Source organism: Chanos chanos, chromosome 15 (assembly GCF_902362185.1).
Source record: "Chanos chanos chromosome 15, fChaCha1.1, whole genome shotgun sequence".
NCBI lineage: Eukaryota > Metazoa > Chordata > Actinopteri > Gonorynchiformes > Chanidae > Chanos > Chanos chanos.
The window spans coordinates 8,552,341-8,567,455 of NC_044509.1; the positions used below are offsets into that span (position 1 = coordinate 8,552,341).

The 15,115-nt window shown below is 40.3% G+C and overlaps 2 protein-coding genes across 2 annotated transcripts; both read right to left on the reverse strand.

Moving 5' to 3' along the window:
- Positions 1-1,669: 1,669 nt before the first annotated feature.
- On the reverse strand, positions 1,670-5,729 carry LOC115828989 (protocadherin alpha-C2). Its single transcript, XM_030793101.1, has 2 exons — positions 3,372-5,729; positions 1,670-1,693 (listed from the first exon to the last, which is right to left on the reverse strand). Exons 1-2 carry the CDS (start codon positions 5,718-5,720, stop codon positions 1,670-1,672), a joined length of 2,373 nt encoding a protein of 790 aa, XP_030648961.1. The 5' UTR covers positions 5,721-5,729.
- A 901-nt stretch (positions 5,730-6,630) lies between these two features.
- Positions 6,631-11,083, reverse strand: LOC115828219 (protocadherin beta-16). Its single transcript, XM_030792176.1, has 4 exons — positions 8,582-11,083; positions 7,518-7,579; positions 7,214-7,326; positions 6,631-6,899 (listed from the first exon to the last, which is right to left on the reverse strand). The coding sequence occupies exons 1-4, from the start codon at positions 11,081-11,083 to the stop codon at positions 6,631-6,633; spliced, it is 2,946 nt and encodes a 981-aa protein (XP_030648036.1).
- Positions 11,084-15,115: the final 4,032 nt, after the last annotated feature.

Here is a 15,115-nt window from a genome sequence, read left to right on the forward strand (position 1 = left end):
TCAACTTCAGATGTGACTGAGGTATAGATTACAAGGAGATAAGACTGTTTGGAGGTTGAATTTTTAAATTGAATCGGCCGTGCTTTTAAAGAAATATAGAGAATACTGTTGTCCATCAGATCCACATTTTTTTTTTCTGCGCTCTGCTTTTTTTCTCTTTCTTTTCATCTTTCTCTCAGACTGAATCTTTTTCATTATCAAAACAACAACAACAACAACAACAAAATGATCACTATCAAAAAGAAAAAAGAACAAAAAGTCATTGGCCCACCATATCGTTAACCATACTAATTAACAATATGATGACTGCGTAGAGAATCACATACTGTATTATGCACTGTAGATAATATTGTATTTGATACTGTATGAAAATGAATGATATTGCACTTAGAATTTATTTATGCAGTGTTCCTCAAACATCACACAAAAGTAACCTGACAATACATTAGAATACTCTTATGAAAGTCACTTTCTTGAAGTATCATACATTTCGTAAAACAATGTAAACTTCAAAATCTTCATTGCACAATGTAAGATATTACATTGAATACAGGTAATGCAATCCTCTTATTTACATAGACCAAAGTATCATGTTTATCATTGAATTCATCCCACACTTCTATTCCTGGCTCAGTTAGATACTGAAAGATATGATGATTTCACAGACTGCTTCCCAGTTAGCCGCTTTGAAATGTGTTTTCACACAGGCTGTAGATCTAACATAATCGATACAAGCTTCTGATTTGGGCTTATATACAAAACTATTGCAGTAGGTTCTCTGCAGACGCCACACATTCATTTGTTGTGTGGCTTATGTATAGAGTGAAGCTTTTCCAACCCACCTGAGTTTTCTCAGAAGCAGTTAATACATTTATGTGGAAAATTTGAGCAGAATCATGTACCCTAAATCATTCATCATTAAAGCATTTAATTATATTCTGGATTCGTAGTTTCGGCAAATATTAGTTCATCACTGGCCAACTTTTTTTATATACTTTTAAAAGCATAATTTTTGTAAGTCCTACATCATGATTTGATAATTATTTAAATATTGTACATATGGTTAATATTGAAAGCAAACAAACAACCAAAAAATCTTACTTACTATATGCATTGTCTAAAAAAACAAAAAAACAAAAAAAAAAAACAATGTGAAGGAGATCAACCCTGGTTTTGTAAAATGTGAATGAAATTATCAAGTTTTATCCTAAGTTTCAGATAATGGTAGAGGTAAACATACTATTGTCCATTTGATTTCAAAAAGAGAAAGACTAGTGGAGTGTATGGAGGGGTACAGCAGTGACACAGAATCCTGATGCACTGTGACCTCACAATCAGAGGGAACTGTTCCATCAAACTGTTCATGATCCTGGTTATCCAATGCATTCATATCCTGTTATGACATAGTCGATCCAAAAAATGGTCTTTGTGTCAACAGCAGAGGTTCCAGTTCTCTTATGAGTCAAGTTCCCTTTGAACACAGTTTTTACTTTCTCTTTCTCTCTTTTTCATAGATTTGTGGTCTCTTGTTTAAAGTACATCACAATGTAATGCCATGCAGTCATGCTTAACGATAAAAAGGATAATAATGAGGTTCCAGACTGGTGATAAGTTCCTGTATTTGTTGCTGGCTGTTCAGATATGGTGTCTCTTCCTGGAAGAGCTGAAGTCATGGAAGATCACTGCTGGATTCCTGTCAGAGAGAAAAGCAAAGCTGTTTTATATAAAACGCATAGATAACCCCATAGAGCCCTAACAACACATGCATCCGTCAGTCACTAAGGGCTATAAATTGGTAAACTGGTCCTGACTGGTCGCTTTTGCCTTCACTCAAACCCAGTCGCATGTAATGTTTATAACATGCTGTTACATAATTGTTGGGGAGAATTTTATGATGTTAATGATCTTGATTGTTTTGGGGGGGTTTTTGTTTGGGACAATGTGTTTGAAGAACAAAGTGTTTGAGAAAACAAAAGAACCATGACATGACATGCAGATCAGGGGAACACAAGGCCAGTTGAATGTGCAGTGGTGTCAGCAGTGTGTGCCATGTGCCTATTACATTGTGCTGAGTGAGCAGTTATTTCATCTGAGATGTGCTGTGCTGGCTGGTGTGGAGGCAGGGCTGTAGGTTGGAGCAACTGGAGAAATGGCTACATTCTTAAATACGGAGGGAAAACATCTTTATGCCCCTTTCTCTGTCTGAGGCGTCATCTACATAGCAACCCCTTGCCAAACTACTATCACTCTGCTCTAACGACTTAGCACCCATTCCCTACACGCCAGACAATCAGCAACTGCTGAGGGCTTAATCCCAGTGCTCAGTGAGTGATTGTTTTCTCAACCCTGCTGAGGTTTCAAATCTAATATCACTCAGGAGAGCACTAGGATGTGGGTCAAGGAGAGGGGAGACATCAGGCATGCATGAGTGTGTGTGTGTGTGTGTGTGTGTGTGTGTGTGTGTGTGTCTGTGTGTGTGTGTGTGTGTGTGTGTGTGTGTGTGTGTGTGTGTGTGTGTGTGTGTGTGTGTTTAAGAGAGAGAGAGCTGCCATTTCATCACCACAGGAAATGTCCAGGGAAAATATTTCGGAGGCACTTTTATACTAAGTTCTACAACATCAAACACTACGTTCCTAAGACATCAAATCATCAGCCAGCATACCTCCAGCAGTAGACCGCGCTCCCTTTCATTTTGAGTACTTAAGAATAGAGAAAAACACAAACATTTCAATGGTCAGGATCAAAAACCCACATACCAGTGGAAACTCTCAGAGAAAAGCTATCTTTCAGGTTTGCAACTCTTTCCTCTTAATCCCAAATAACCTATTAACTAACTCACCAACTGACTGACTGTATAGTTAAATAACTCTAACTTGCCCCCTTTAAAAAGTGAGAAATAGGATATGAATAGGGTTGATTAGATATGTGATTGTACAATTAAGCATGTGGTCTTAGTCAACTGCCCTCATTAAAACATTTGCTCCATACAGTGTTAACTTTCTGACTCTATCTTGAGAACTGGTCTTAAAACTGGGATTAATACTTTGGGCTTTGAAATCATCACATTAAAAGGCAATTATTCATAACTCAGTTTTGATGAGCTGTTTTCTTCTCCCGATCTCACCAGTTTTACCAAAAATACGACAAGAACGCACAATTTCTACGTAAAAAAAAAAAAGCAAAATAAGTAAGAAATAACAGCAAGAAGAGGAGAAGACATGTGTGTGTTTACTAATCAGGATAGTCCAGTGTTTGAGGACATATGTGAGGTTAATGGCTGTCTTGATTCATTTTCTGTTTAGTGCTTAACAGGATCTTAAAACATGGAGATTTAATATTACCAGTGATAAAAAAAAATTAGTGATACGTACCTGTAAAGTGGAAGCTCTTGATTCACTGGTTTCCGTCAGGGCAGTACTTCGTGGTATACTGGATACAAAATATCCTGCTCCATTTGGTAAAGGCTGTCTGACCACTATTTTCCCCTTCCTAGTTTCTGCCAAGAACAGACTATACCAGTATGCATCACTTGAGATCAGGGTTGAATCTGCTATGGTAGAACTCCTCTGACTTATTATACTGTTCCTGTTTGGAGCAGTCGCCATGGTGGGCTTTGGCTTTTGACACTTAAGTACGATGATGACAAAGACTGTAATAAGCAACAAAAATGATACAGAACCTAAACCAATCAACAAGTATAGGTTTAAATCTGTGAAGATATCGTATTCTAAAGGCACTTCGGTGGTTTCAGTGAGCTCTGTAACAACTTTCTCCACTGTAGAAATCTTTATGGTCACTGTAGCAGAACGAGGAGGCTCTCCGTTGTCTTTGGCGATGACAACCAACCTCTGATGTCGTGGGTCCCTATAACTGAACATTCTGGTAGTTCGTATTTCCCCGTTGTATTGGTCCAGACTGAATAAAGTTGTGTCAGTTATTTGTAGAAACTGGTAGGTGATGCGAGAGTTTTGCATGGAGTCTGCATCAAGGGCAATCACTTTTGTGACTAAGTGTCCTTTATCAGTGGACCTAGGAATAACTTCCTCGATGACAGACCCCTTGGCATGCCATGGAGAGACAATGAGTGGAGCATTATCATTCTGGTCAAGAATGATGATTTGAACAGTCACGTTACTGCTGAGTGGAGGAATACCAGAGTCTCTTGCTTCAATGTGGAAAAGGAACTCCTTCTCTCTCTCATAATCAAATGTGCGTAATGCGTAAAGATTGCCGTTTTCTGGATTTATGGAGAACAGCATAGACATAGATGTGTTGGCAATCTCCTTTTCCATTATGAAGTAGACCAAATACTGGTTTTCGTTTAAGTCCGGATCAAAAGCAGAAAGCGAGCTTAATAATGCTCCGGGCTCGTTGTTTTCTGGCAGATGAATGGTGTAGAAAGACTGTGGGAATTGTGGTGCATTATCGTTGACATCCAAAATCTCCAAAGTAATGGTCTCGTTGTCGGTCAAAGGAGGACTACCACTGTCTTTAACTTGTAACCTGATGTTATAGCTCGACGCTGTTTCACGATCCAAAGGCTCTGTTACAAGTAGAGCGAAATGCTCCTCCGACGATTTATTCAGAGCAAACGGTAGTGGCCCTTGGTTGTGCAGTGACAGAGCAACTTTGCCGTTATCTCCGGAGTCTCTGTCGCTCACACTGATTACTGCTATTACCGTTCCTATGGCAACATTTTCTTTGACTTTATTTGCGAATGATTTTACGGTAATTTCAGGATAGTTGTCGTTCAGATCAGTGACAAAAACCAACACTTTACAATGTCCGGCTAGAGGAGTTGTTCCCATGTCTCTGGCCTCTATGTACATTTCAAAACTTTTAACCTCCTCAAAATCAATTCCACCTTTGACCTTTATTTCTCCTGTATCTGGGTCTAAAGAGAATTTTTCTTGTGTTTTCTCAGACGTATATAGAGTGTATGAGTATATAATCTTTGCGTTGGTGCCCTCGTCAAGGTCTGTAGCGTTAAGCTGCATAACTAATGTTCCGGTCAATGCATTTTCAATTAAGTCAACTGAGTAAACTTGTCTGTCAAACTGTGGCATATTGTCGTTCGTATCCAACACCTGAACAACAACGCTGGCTGTACCTGATCTTGCCGGGATTCCGCCGTCCACCGCAGTGAGTATGAGATTGTGGACTGCCTGCCGTTCTCTATCGAGGGTTCCGTTTAAAACCAAGTCGACGTATTTTGTTCCATCGCTTCCGGTTTGTATATCAATCGTAAATTCCGAACTTTCACTTAAGTGATAGGTTTTGATAGAATTCTCTCCAACATCTGCATCCACTGCATTTGTCAGAGAGAATCTTTCACCGGGGGTTGCAGATTCAGAAATATCCAAGTTTATTATGTCCCTCCTAAACTGGGGCGCGTTATCATTTATGTCTATTATCTCTAATTCAATATTAAAAATTCGTATTGGGTTTTCGATTATGACATCCATTTTGAGGAAACAAGAGGATGACGTCTTTGCCGGGCATAAGTATTCTCTATCAATTTTCTCGACAACATACAGCTCTCCAGTCTCTTTGTTAATATCTAAATATTTCTTACTGTTAATATAATCAAGTTTTACCTTACGTTTTGCAAGATTGCGAGCGTCAAGCCCCAAATCTGTAGCTAAATTGGCAACAACGGATCCCTCCTCAATTTCTTCGGGTATAGAATATCGTGTGATGGACGAGGCAATGCTCCACATTGCTGGGAGAACAATACAAACACAGATGCTCCATTTTCTTGAACGATTTTTTGGTCCAGGATCCATTGCAGTGCGAAAAACGAATAAAAGCTATATGTCACGAAAAGGCGAGTGGCTTCATAGACAGATAGAAATAATTGCCTGGCATTTTCAGAATAAAAAAGGACTTCAGCACTGCCGCAGAGCAGAGCATGCCTTACCCTGTCAGACGATCATGGCTTCCCTTGATGCGCGCTTCTAACGCGTTTTACAATAGTGCAGCGACACCGTGTGAACTAAATCTGTCTGTAATCCACTCACTGAGAATATCCTACAATCCAAGATACAGCACCTCACCATGAACTGCATCACTTATTAGCAAAAGGAAACGCTGAATAAACGGATAGATGGTGATATCATTATTACTGCCCAGCACAGTAATTTTCCTTTTACCTCCAGCATTTTATAACAGGCCAGATAGATAGATAGATAGATAGATAGATAGATAGATAGATAGATAGATAGATTAACAGCGATTCAGTCAAAAGATCAAATGACCCATAAAATTGCTTTATTCAAGGTATGTAATATGTACAAAGGACATTACACTCATTCTCATCATATCCAACAGGATCAGCATTAATGTCATTACCATTTAAGAGTACAGCATTTTAGCTGAGTAGGACTTTTCAGAACAAGTAGTAAACAGAACATCATCTGAAATAATGAAAAATGCAACTATTAAAGATGATCTCCACAGCTTGATTCTGTTGTGTAACATTAACTGTAAATATATTGAAAGCAAATAGAGCAATCAACAAAATAAACACAGTTCAACTTAAGAGACACAGTATATGTGTCTTATATACACAGTTACATTGCAAAATCCTGAACACTTTTGAACAACAAAACATAAAGTATTTGGCTCAACTCATTTCAAAAAGTCATAGTGCGCAACTGCATCCTCTCCCTGATCATAGCCTGACATTAACTTTTTCTTTTTTCCAAAGGTCGAAAATGAATTGTAGACATCAAGGTCACCACAGTTTGCCAGCTTCAGTGTGTAGTATGCAGATGGAGTGCCTGGGATATAAACATTGTGCTGATAATCAGGGGGCGGCTGAACTGAGTTCTGCTGGTTGTACTGAGGCGTCCAGGAGCGATTTGGGAGTCCGTTCACTTGAGATGATACTTTGTGATCTGTTTAAAATATTCCAGCACAGAGATATTGTTATTAGAGAGGAGAACAAGTGACGGCACTTCTGTTAACATTTACTTATTTATTTATTCAGCGTTTTATTGTGTTACATGTTTTTAAACAAATACATTTCAGTGCAATAGTCTTGAATAAGTCCAAATGTGGTAATGAGATATAATTTTTCTAAAATGAAATAGTTATAAAGAAATAATTCTGCTTATTCTTTGGGTTGCTGTAGAAGAAGATATATTTCTGTTTTCCCCAATTTTTCACTCTAAACCTGTAACAGAGAAAGTTAGGGGCATAACCGACGTACCGCGCATGTGGTTTCCCCAGGTCCAGTATTGTGGAATGGCAGGGTGGGCTAAAGAGTCTGGCTCCAACATCGTTCTACGTTGCAGAGTCCTCCCCATGTTAGCGTAGCTATTGCTGAGGAAGAAATGATAGGATGCTGAATTAGGGCCTGTCTCTGTATCACTGTGTGTGTGTGTGTGTGTGTGTGTGTGTGTGTGTGTGTGTGTGTGTGTGTGTGAGTGTGTGTGTGTGTGTGTGTGTGACAGAGAGAGTGGGTGCAGCGAGAGAGAGAGAGAGAGAGATAAGCAATGACTTATTTTTTTTACCTCTTATGTGCAGAATTCCGCTGATTCTTGATCAGTTTCCAGTCTTTGTTAGCTCTCTTGATCTACAATGGAGCAAAAAAATTAGTCCTGATGAACTAAAACATAAAAGAATTATTTTATTTATTTAAGACTTTATTTAGGCCGTGGAAGGACTGTAATTGTTTACCTATTTGTTTATTTATGATACCTCGAACTGGCTTACATTATGAATTTCAAGGTCTGTTTCACTAAAACTCCTGTCAAATCAGTTTAACTAAACACATACCTGACATCTCCTAAAAACAATTATGTATTAAATAAGTAATGAATGAATGAATGAATGAAACAAGTACTAGTGCAAATTTCTTAGAAGTGTTCTAAGAATTAGATAAAGTAATGCACATCTTACCCTGCCCTACACTCAAATATAATTTTACAACACATGAGGCTGGCAGGTAACCTCGGTCGCAAGGTGACAGCGGTTGCTTATGAAGTCATAACACTCTGCAGTAAGGTCTCATGGTAACCTCTAAGGTAAAAACGTGATCGACGTATTCGGTTTACGATTCCAAGTGTCTTTGGCGCATCACTCTATTTTAAACGCGTCTTTGAACCGTTAGCTGGAGTAAGCATTAGGGTCTGACAGTTTTGCAATGCATTAAATGTGACTGAATAACTGTGTAATCTTTCGTGCTATCACATAATATAGGCTACCACATGAAAATATGGGTCAACAACTCTAAACATACAAAATTGCTTAGGAATTTCTTTTGTAAGCTACAAGCAGTTACCTGTTGTGTAAATTGTTTCCCCTCGTAGTCTAATTTTTCTTTGTATAATGGGCGAAAAAAATACGCCTCAGAGTATGTCCGTATTTAGATATACAGAGACAAAATGAATAGGAAAACGATTTGCAAAAAGCTAAAGAAGCGGGAAATCGAATCCGAAATCTTACATACAACCATTCATCAAATAAAATTAAAAACAGGCTATTTACGCTACGACCATAATGTCTAATGTACATAGAGGACTGTGTGCGTAGAGTATAAGCAAAAATAGCATAAAATCAATATGTTAACCTTTACCTGATCCGGAGAGTTTGCTCCTACGTTGGTAGAAAGCACTTGCTTACTCGGGCTCCAAGCCGAGGTCTTATATTCTACAGCCTTCGTGTTATTCCGAGACATTGTGGCTGTGGGGCTGCACGGCTTTAGAAACATGAAGTCACTCTTTGATGACTCTGGAGTCAAACACATTTTGTAGCAGTACTTCTGGGCACCGGTACTGTTTACCTCCACGCAGTTTGTATTTCCTTTACTGACGTTTAAGTTTGACTTTTTAATTACTTCAGGAGTGGACGCCTCTGATCGAAAACCACAGCAGGAGCTGGAAACGTTGTATCCCTGAATGGAATGTCTGTCCCTGTATACTTTTATTGCAGCTAGGACAATAATAGCCACTAGAAACGTGCACGAAATAGCGCCCAGAGATACTATTAAATACAGCGTGAGGTTCGAATTGTAGTACTGAGGGCTCAATGCAAGGTCGCTGAAATCAAGCAGGGATTCTGGCACGCTGTCAACAACTGACAAGATGATGGAAACCGTGGCCGATAGGGGCGGCTGACCGTTGTCCTTGACCAGAATGACCAGCCTCTGCTTTGTGGAGTCGTTGTCAACAAGTCTGCGAATAGTCCTGATTTCTCCAGTGTATAGGGCCACGCTGAACAAGCTGGGGTCTGTTGCTTGGAGAATTTGATACAAGAGGCGAGAGTTTTGTCCAGCATCAGCATCCATTGCCGTGATTTTTGCCACAAGATAGCCTGCATCTGCTGATCTTGGAACAATTTCGGTTGCTGCCGTATCATTTTGGGGTAGAGGTGAAACGATAATTGGCGCATTGTCGTTTTGATCCAAAATGAATACGTTAACAGATACATTGGTTTTCTGGGGAGGGAAGCCAGCGTCTTCGGCTTGAACTACTATCTGAAAGTTCCTCAGCTGTTCATGGTCGAAAGACCGGAGTGCATATATATTTCCATTATCTGAATTTATGGATACATAAGTGGACACTGGCATCCCTTGAATGTCGCTCTCTAAAATAGAGTATGACAAATATGCATTTTGATCAGCATCTGAGTCCTGTGCAGTTACAGAAAAAATTGAGGCACCTGGTGCGTTGTTCTCGGTCAGATAGACAGAATAGGATGGTTGCTTGAACCGCGGCGCGTTGTCGTTAATATCAGATACCTGAACCAAAATAGTTTTCCTTGTGAACAACGGTGGTGTACCCATATCCCGCGCTGTAAGAGTGATGTTATATTCGGGAATGGTTTCCCTATCAAGAAAATCGCATGTGACTAAAGTGTAATAGTTTTTAAATGAAGAATGAAGCTGAAACGGTACGTGGTGAGGAATTTCACAGTCTACGTTCCCATTTCCCCCAGAATCTCGATCCATTACGCTGATGACAGCTATTACAGTGCCTGGTGGCGCGTCCTCTTGGACTGGTGTTGAAACTGAGGTCAGGATTACCTCGGGAAGATTGTCATTAACATCTAAAATATTAACCAGAACTTTGCAATGCACGGCCACCGCAGAGGGGCCTTTGTCCATGGCTTGGACGTATATCTCGTGCATTCTGGCTTTCTCATAGTCCACTTGTCCCTTGACCTTTATCTCCCCAGTTCGAGGGTCCACGCTGAACAACTCTCGCACTTTCATGGGCGCGTGTCCACTGAAGGAGTATGTAATGTCTGCGTTTGGTCCCTCATCAAGATCGGAAGCATTTAGTTTAATTACGACCGTGCCTTTTGGTGCGTTTTCTGGAAGTTGCACTCTGTAGAAAGACTGGTCGAAAACGGGCGCATTGTCATTTGCATCTAAAACAGTTATATTGATCTGGGCCGTCCCAGATCTTTCCGGCGAGCCTCCGTCAACCGCTGTAAGAACCATCTGGTGCATCTTCTGCTGTTCCCTGTCCAGTGGGCTCTCTAGAATAAGCTCCGCAAACTTACTGCCATCGCTGCGCGTCTGGACATCCAAAACGAAATGCTTGTTCACACTAAGGAGGTATGAATGGAGAGAATTAGATCCAACGTCCAGGTCCTGTGCGCTTTCCACAGGATAACGGGAACAAGGCACTGCGGACTCTGATACATCCAGGTTAAACTCGCTCCATGGAAATACGGGGGAGTTGTCGTTCACGTCTAAAATCTCAACCTCTACTCGATATAATTCTAAAGGATTTTCGATAACAACTTGCAAATGGAAAGAACATGTTGGATTCTGCTCGCACAGTTCTTCTCGATCAATTCTCTCATTCACAAATAAAACTCCGTTTTCCAAATTTACTTCTAAGTACTGTTTTTTGGCGCCCGAGACTATTCTAAATCTGCGTCTAGAGAGTTTGTTAATGTCTAAACCAAGGTCTTCGGCGATGTTTCCAACAAATGCCCCATGCTCCAGTTCCTCGCGAATGCTGTACCGAATCTGCCCCAGAGCCAAATCCAAGACAGATGCAACAATTACCAAGGTAGTCACCTGCAATGTCCATACCCCAAATCTCCGAAGGATTTTAAGATCCATTACAGCGCTAACTCCTTAAACCAATTTAGTGTGAAGCGATTCACTTCATAACGCCAAGACAAACCCTTAATTGCGTTATTTATTATTTTAACATTCTAAAGAAAAAGAAGCATTGACCCAATATCAAGTCTAAACTGACACAGATATAATGATCAGCACTGAGACTTGCTCACACATGTAAAATAGACAGAGAGAGAGAGAGACACAGAGAGAGAGAGAGAGAGAGAGAGAGAGAGAAGGGGGGTGGGCGGATCAAGCAAAGTGGCTGTATTTACGCTGAGCTTTACTGTACTTATGAAAGTGCTTCCCCCCATCCCTCGCACAGTGCTGTGCCCGTTCCTCTCAAAGGAGTATATATTTTCATAGCTAATGCATACTTTGTGTAAATGTTATGAGGGGGTAAGTTATGTAAATGCTTCTCTCTCGCTGAAATTCTGCCCTGTGTCGCTGAAACTTGCTCTGTTTGTACTCAACGATATAATTGTTGGGGTTTATTCCGTTCTCATAGCATCACTCTTGCTCCAAAAAGAGTTAAAATCAGGCCGTTTTAAATAGGCACAAAACACATCTGTCCAGAGAATGAAACCACAACAGATGGCGGGTTTTCAGAGACTCCTGCTCTTTTAATTAATGTAGTGGGGATTAAAGAGCAGCTATCTTGGATCATTAGCGAACAGTGGAATTAAACTGTTTTGTGAGACATAATCCTGCAGCACTCGATGGGATGGAGAGCGGAATTCAGGGTTCCCATTACATTTACCCACTTTCCATTACCTTAAGTGCATTCTGAGCGTCATATATCCAAATCCGAAACAACCGGACTTAAATCTTTCAGCCGAGTCGAGACAAACACATTTAGTCCTGTTAATGGATAAAGCACTAAATTATAGACACAGAAACTCAAATCGTGTGAACAAACTTCTATCAGTCTAAAAGTAGGACTCGGGATTTAGAGGGGTAACAACGAGACAGTGGACAGAGAAGCAAACGTCATTTTCTATTCATCTCAGCATAAAATCTGAAGATGTAAATTTTGCTCCGCGCGCTCCCATGTGTGGTCTGGCTCACTGTAAAGGAGAGAGGGAGGCTTTTTGAAAGGCGTTCTTCTCTTTCTCTGAGACCAGTGAATCAAGGGCGGAGGGTTACTAACGACGACGAAGATCACGTGGTCTTTCTATTACAGATATCCAGTTCTCTCTCTCTCTCTCTCTCGCTCTCGCTCTCTATCACTTTCTCTCTCTCTCTCACACACACACGCACACACACACATTTTTATAGTGATGGTGGAGAAGTGAACCTATGAATTATGCGACATATTGCCACTGAACAGTAAAATGCAGTTTTACAACAGAAATGTTCAGGATACTGTCGAAACATCATCTCATAATAACTAGCAATACATAATTTAATATTTCATTAACAAAATTTTCATGATTTTCTTTTTCTCAGGTTCACTCTGTCTTGGAAGGATAGAGAATAGTCTGCGTGAACGGTGCATTTCTGGAACGCCATCTAGCGGGTTAAATCCAAACCACACATTCCTATAACGGGGAAATATACGGAACCCCATTTTTGGATGACCTGTACTGAATAAAGAATATGAGATGAGGTATTACATAAGTATACAAAACAAAATATGCTACTGATAGTGATCATTGTGTGGATGACTGCAAATGTCATAAGAATAACAACAGTAGAATTACAGGGCATTTCAAGTAATCGAGGGCAGAGAGTTTCAAGTGCAACTTTTGTTGCGACCACAAGGGGGAAACAGAGACTGCTAATATCATTTTCATCTACACACTAAAATCCCTGTCCTCTCAGGAGCATAAAAGCAGTAAATAAAAAAGAACAAAGTGAACAATATTTACTTTAAAAGTTTTGCACCCGACCATCCCGTGCCACACAACACAAACACCAGACGCACCCATGAACACACACACACACATGCACACACACACACACACACACACACACGCTCCCACCCCTTTTCTCTCTGTCAGGCTGTTAGCTGTCAGTGTGCAGAGATGGGGCAGGGTGCCACAGACAGAGAATGTTAAGAATGCCATAGGAATGTGGGCACTGCCCACACAAACACACACAGACACACACACACACACACACACACACACACACACACTCACTCACACACACACACACACACACACACACACACACTCACTCACACACACACACACACACACACACACAGTCACACTCACACACACACACACACAGTCAAAACCATTTGATTTTAGCAGGAGGAGTTGGGAGTGAAAGTGATGTTTCACTACACGGAAACAAGAGCCCTCCCCACTCTGATAAAGATATGAATGAATTAAATAGCGACAGAGACTGAAAAGAGAAGAGATGCGGCTGGTGAAGAGAGAGGAAAACGCATGGTGTGAGTAAAAGGAACATTAAGGAGCAGCTGCAAGGACAGAGGAAAGTAAAGGAGACAGAGGAGGAGGTGGTGGAAGGGGAGAATGGGGGTCAAGAGGAGGAGAAGGTATGAGCAGATTCTGAAACACCTGCTCATCAGCTGTGTTAGCAGAAGGATTCCCACAGAAAAAAAAAAGACAGATATATATAGAGACGTTCAAGGGTATACTGCTTGTCACACCCATCATACTTCAGGCCCACCGGAGTAGAAGAAGTTAGAGGTCAAGATGTTGGGTAGACCCACTGCAACAGTCTGTTTGTGATTTCACACTGAGAGGTGCAAATAAGGTCATACTAACAGATGCCACACATCTAAATCATGATTCAGGTGCCAACACACCGCTAGCGCAGATTAGTGGAGGGTAGTCACTGAGAAGAGGGATTAATTAATTGAAGTTGTCAACAAAAATTAAATAACATCGGGCATGTCTTTTGTTTTAACTCTCCTGAGATAAGGACTGACACACTTGATTCCACTGATCAATTAATCCTCAAGCCCTTGATTAGCTCAATTCACTGTGATAATGAAGAGTTAAAACAAAGATGTGCAGGACAGTGGGCCCCCACCAGGACTGGAGTTGAGAACCACTGATCCAGAGTAATGCATAATACCAAAAAAATAAAACTTGGATCCAATGTTCACCCGTATTGAGAACTGCGTGTTTGGACATAAATGTGGTTACTATGATACAATATTCCAATTGATCAATACCTACCCACATGTGATATTATAATGAAGTATGTAAATGCATGGCTGCAATAATGGACAAAAAGCTTTACATCCTGTCTTCAAAATCAGTTCCAAAGGAATGTTGACATAATTCCACATCACTCATAAAAGCCTGGCCTTTTGAGAAACTCAAGGTAAACAAATCCACAACTTCAGTGTTTTGATTATGTTTTGGGTTGTTATGGAAAATAAGTGTTTTGTTGAAAAAATATAAGCCACTGCAAATCCGCATGTTTAATTCAAAATACCAACAAATTGTTGATGTGTTAAAAGGGATGAACCTCTTTTCAAAATACAGCCTTGCTTTATTGTGAGGTTCTTTAACATTACATAATAGAAAATTTCAATGGTCTTTTCTCGTTCGCTTTAGTTTACTAGAATATTCCACATTAGTTGCTACAACTGTTACAACTGTTTCACACAGTTTTAACATCTGTAATAATGTTCAGAAGTTCAGGGTTCATGAACATCAAAACAGTGGTTTCATTTGAATATGTTATTAAATCAAAAGAAAGGAAGAATACCCACACCTTTTTAATGATGTAATGATGTAGAAACACCAACATAAAGAGTCTTAATAGGCCATTGAGCAACCAAGATCCACCAGAACAGGTTCAGTGCACCTCTGCCAACATCCCAGTGGCAAGCTGTCTCCTCATATATGTATGGATGTTTAAGTAGTCATTGTTACTCGTATATGTATGGATGTTTAAGTAGTCATTGTTACTCGTATATGTATGGATGTTTAAGTAGTCATTGTTACTCGTATATGTATGGATGTTTAAGTGGTCATTGTTACTCGGTGCTGTTTACACAGACACCGTGCCCATTACTGCACCTGAATCAGAGGAGCAAGTCGA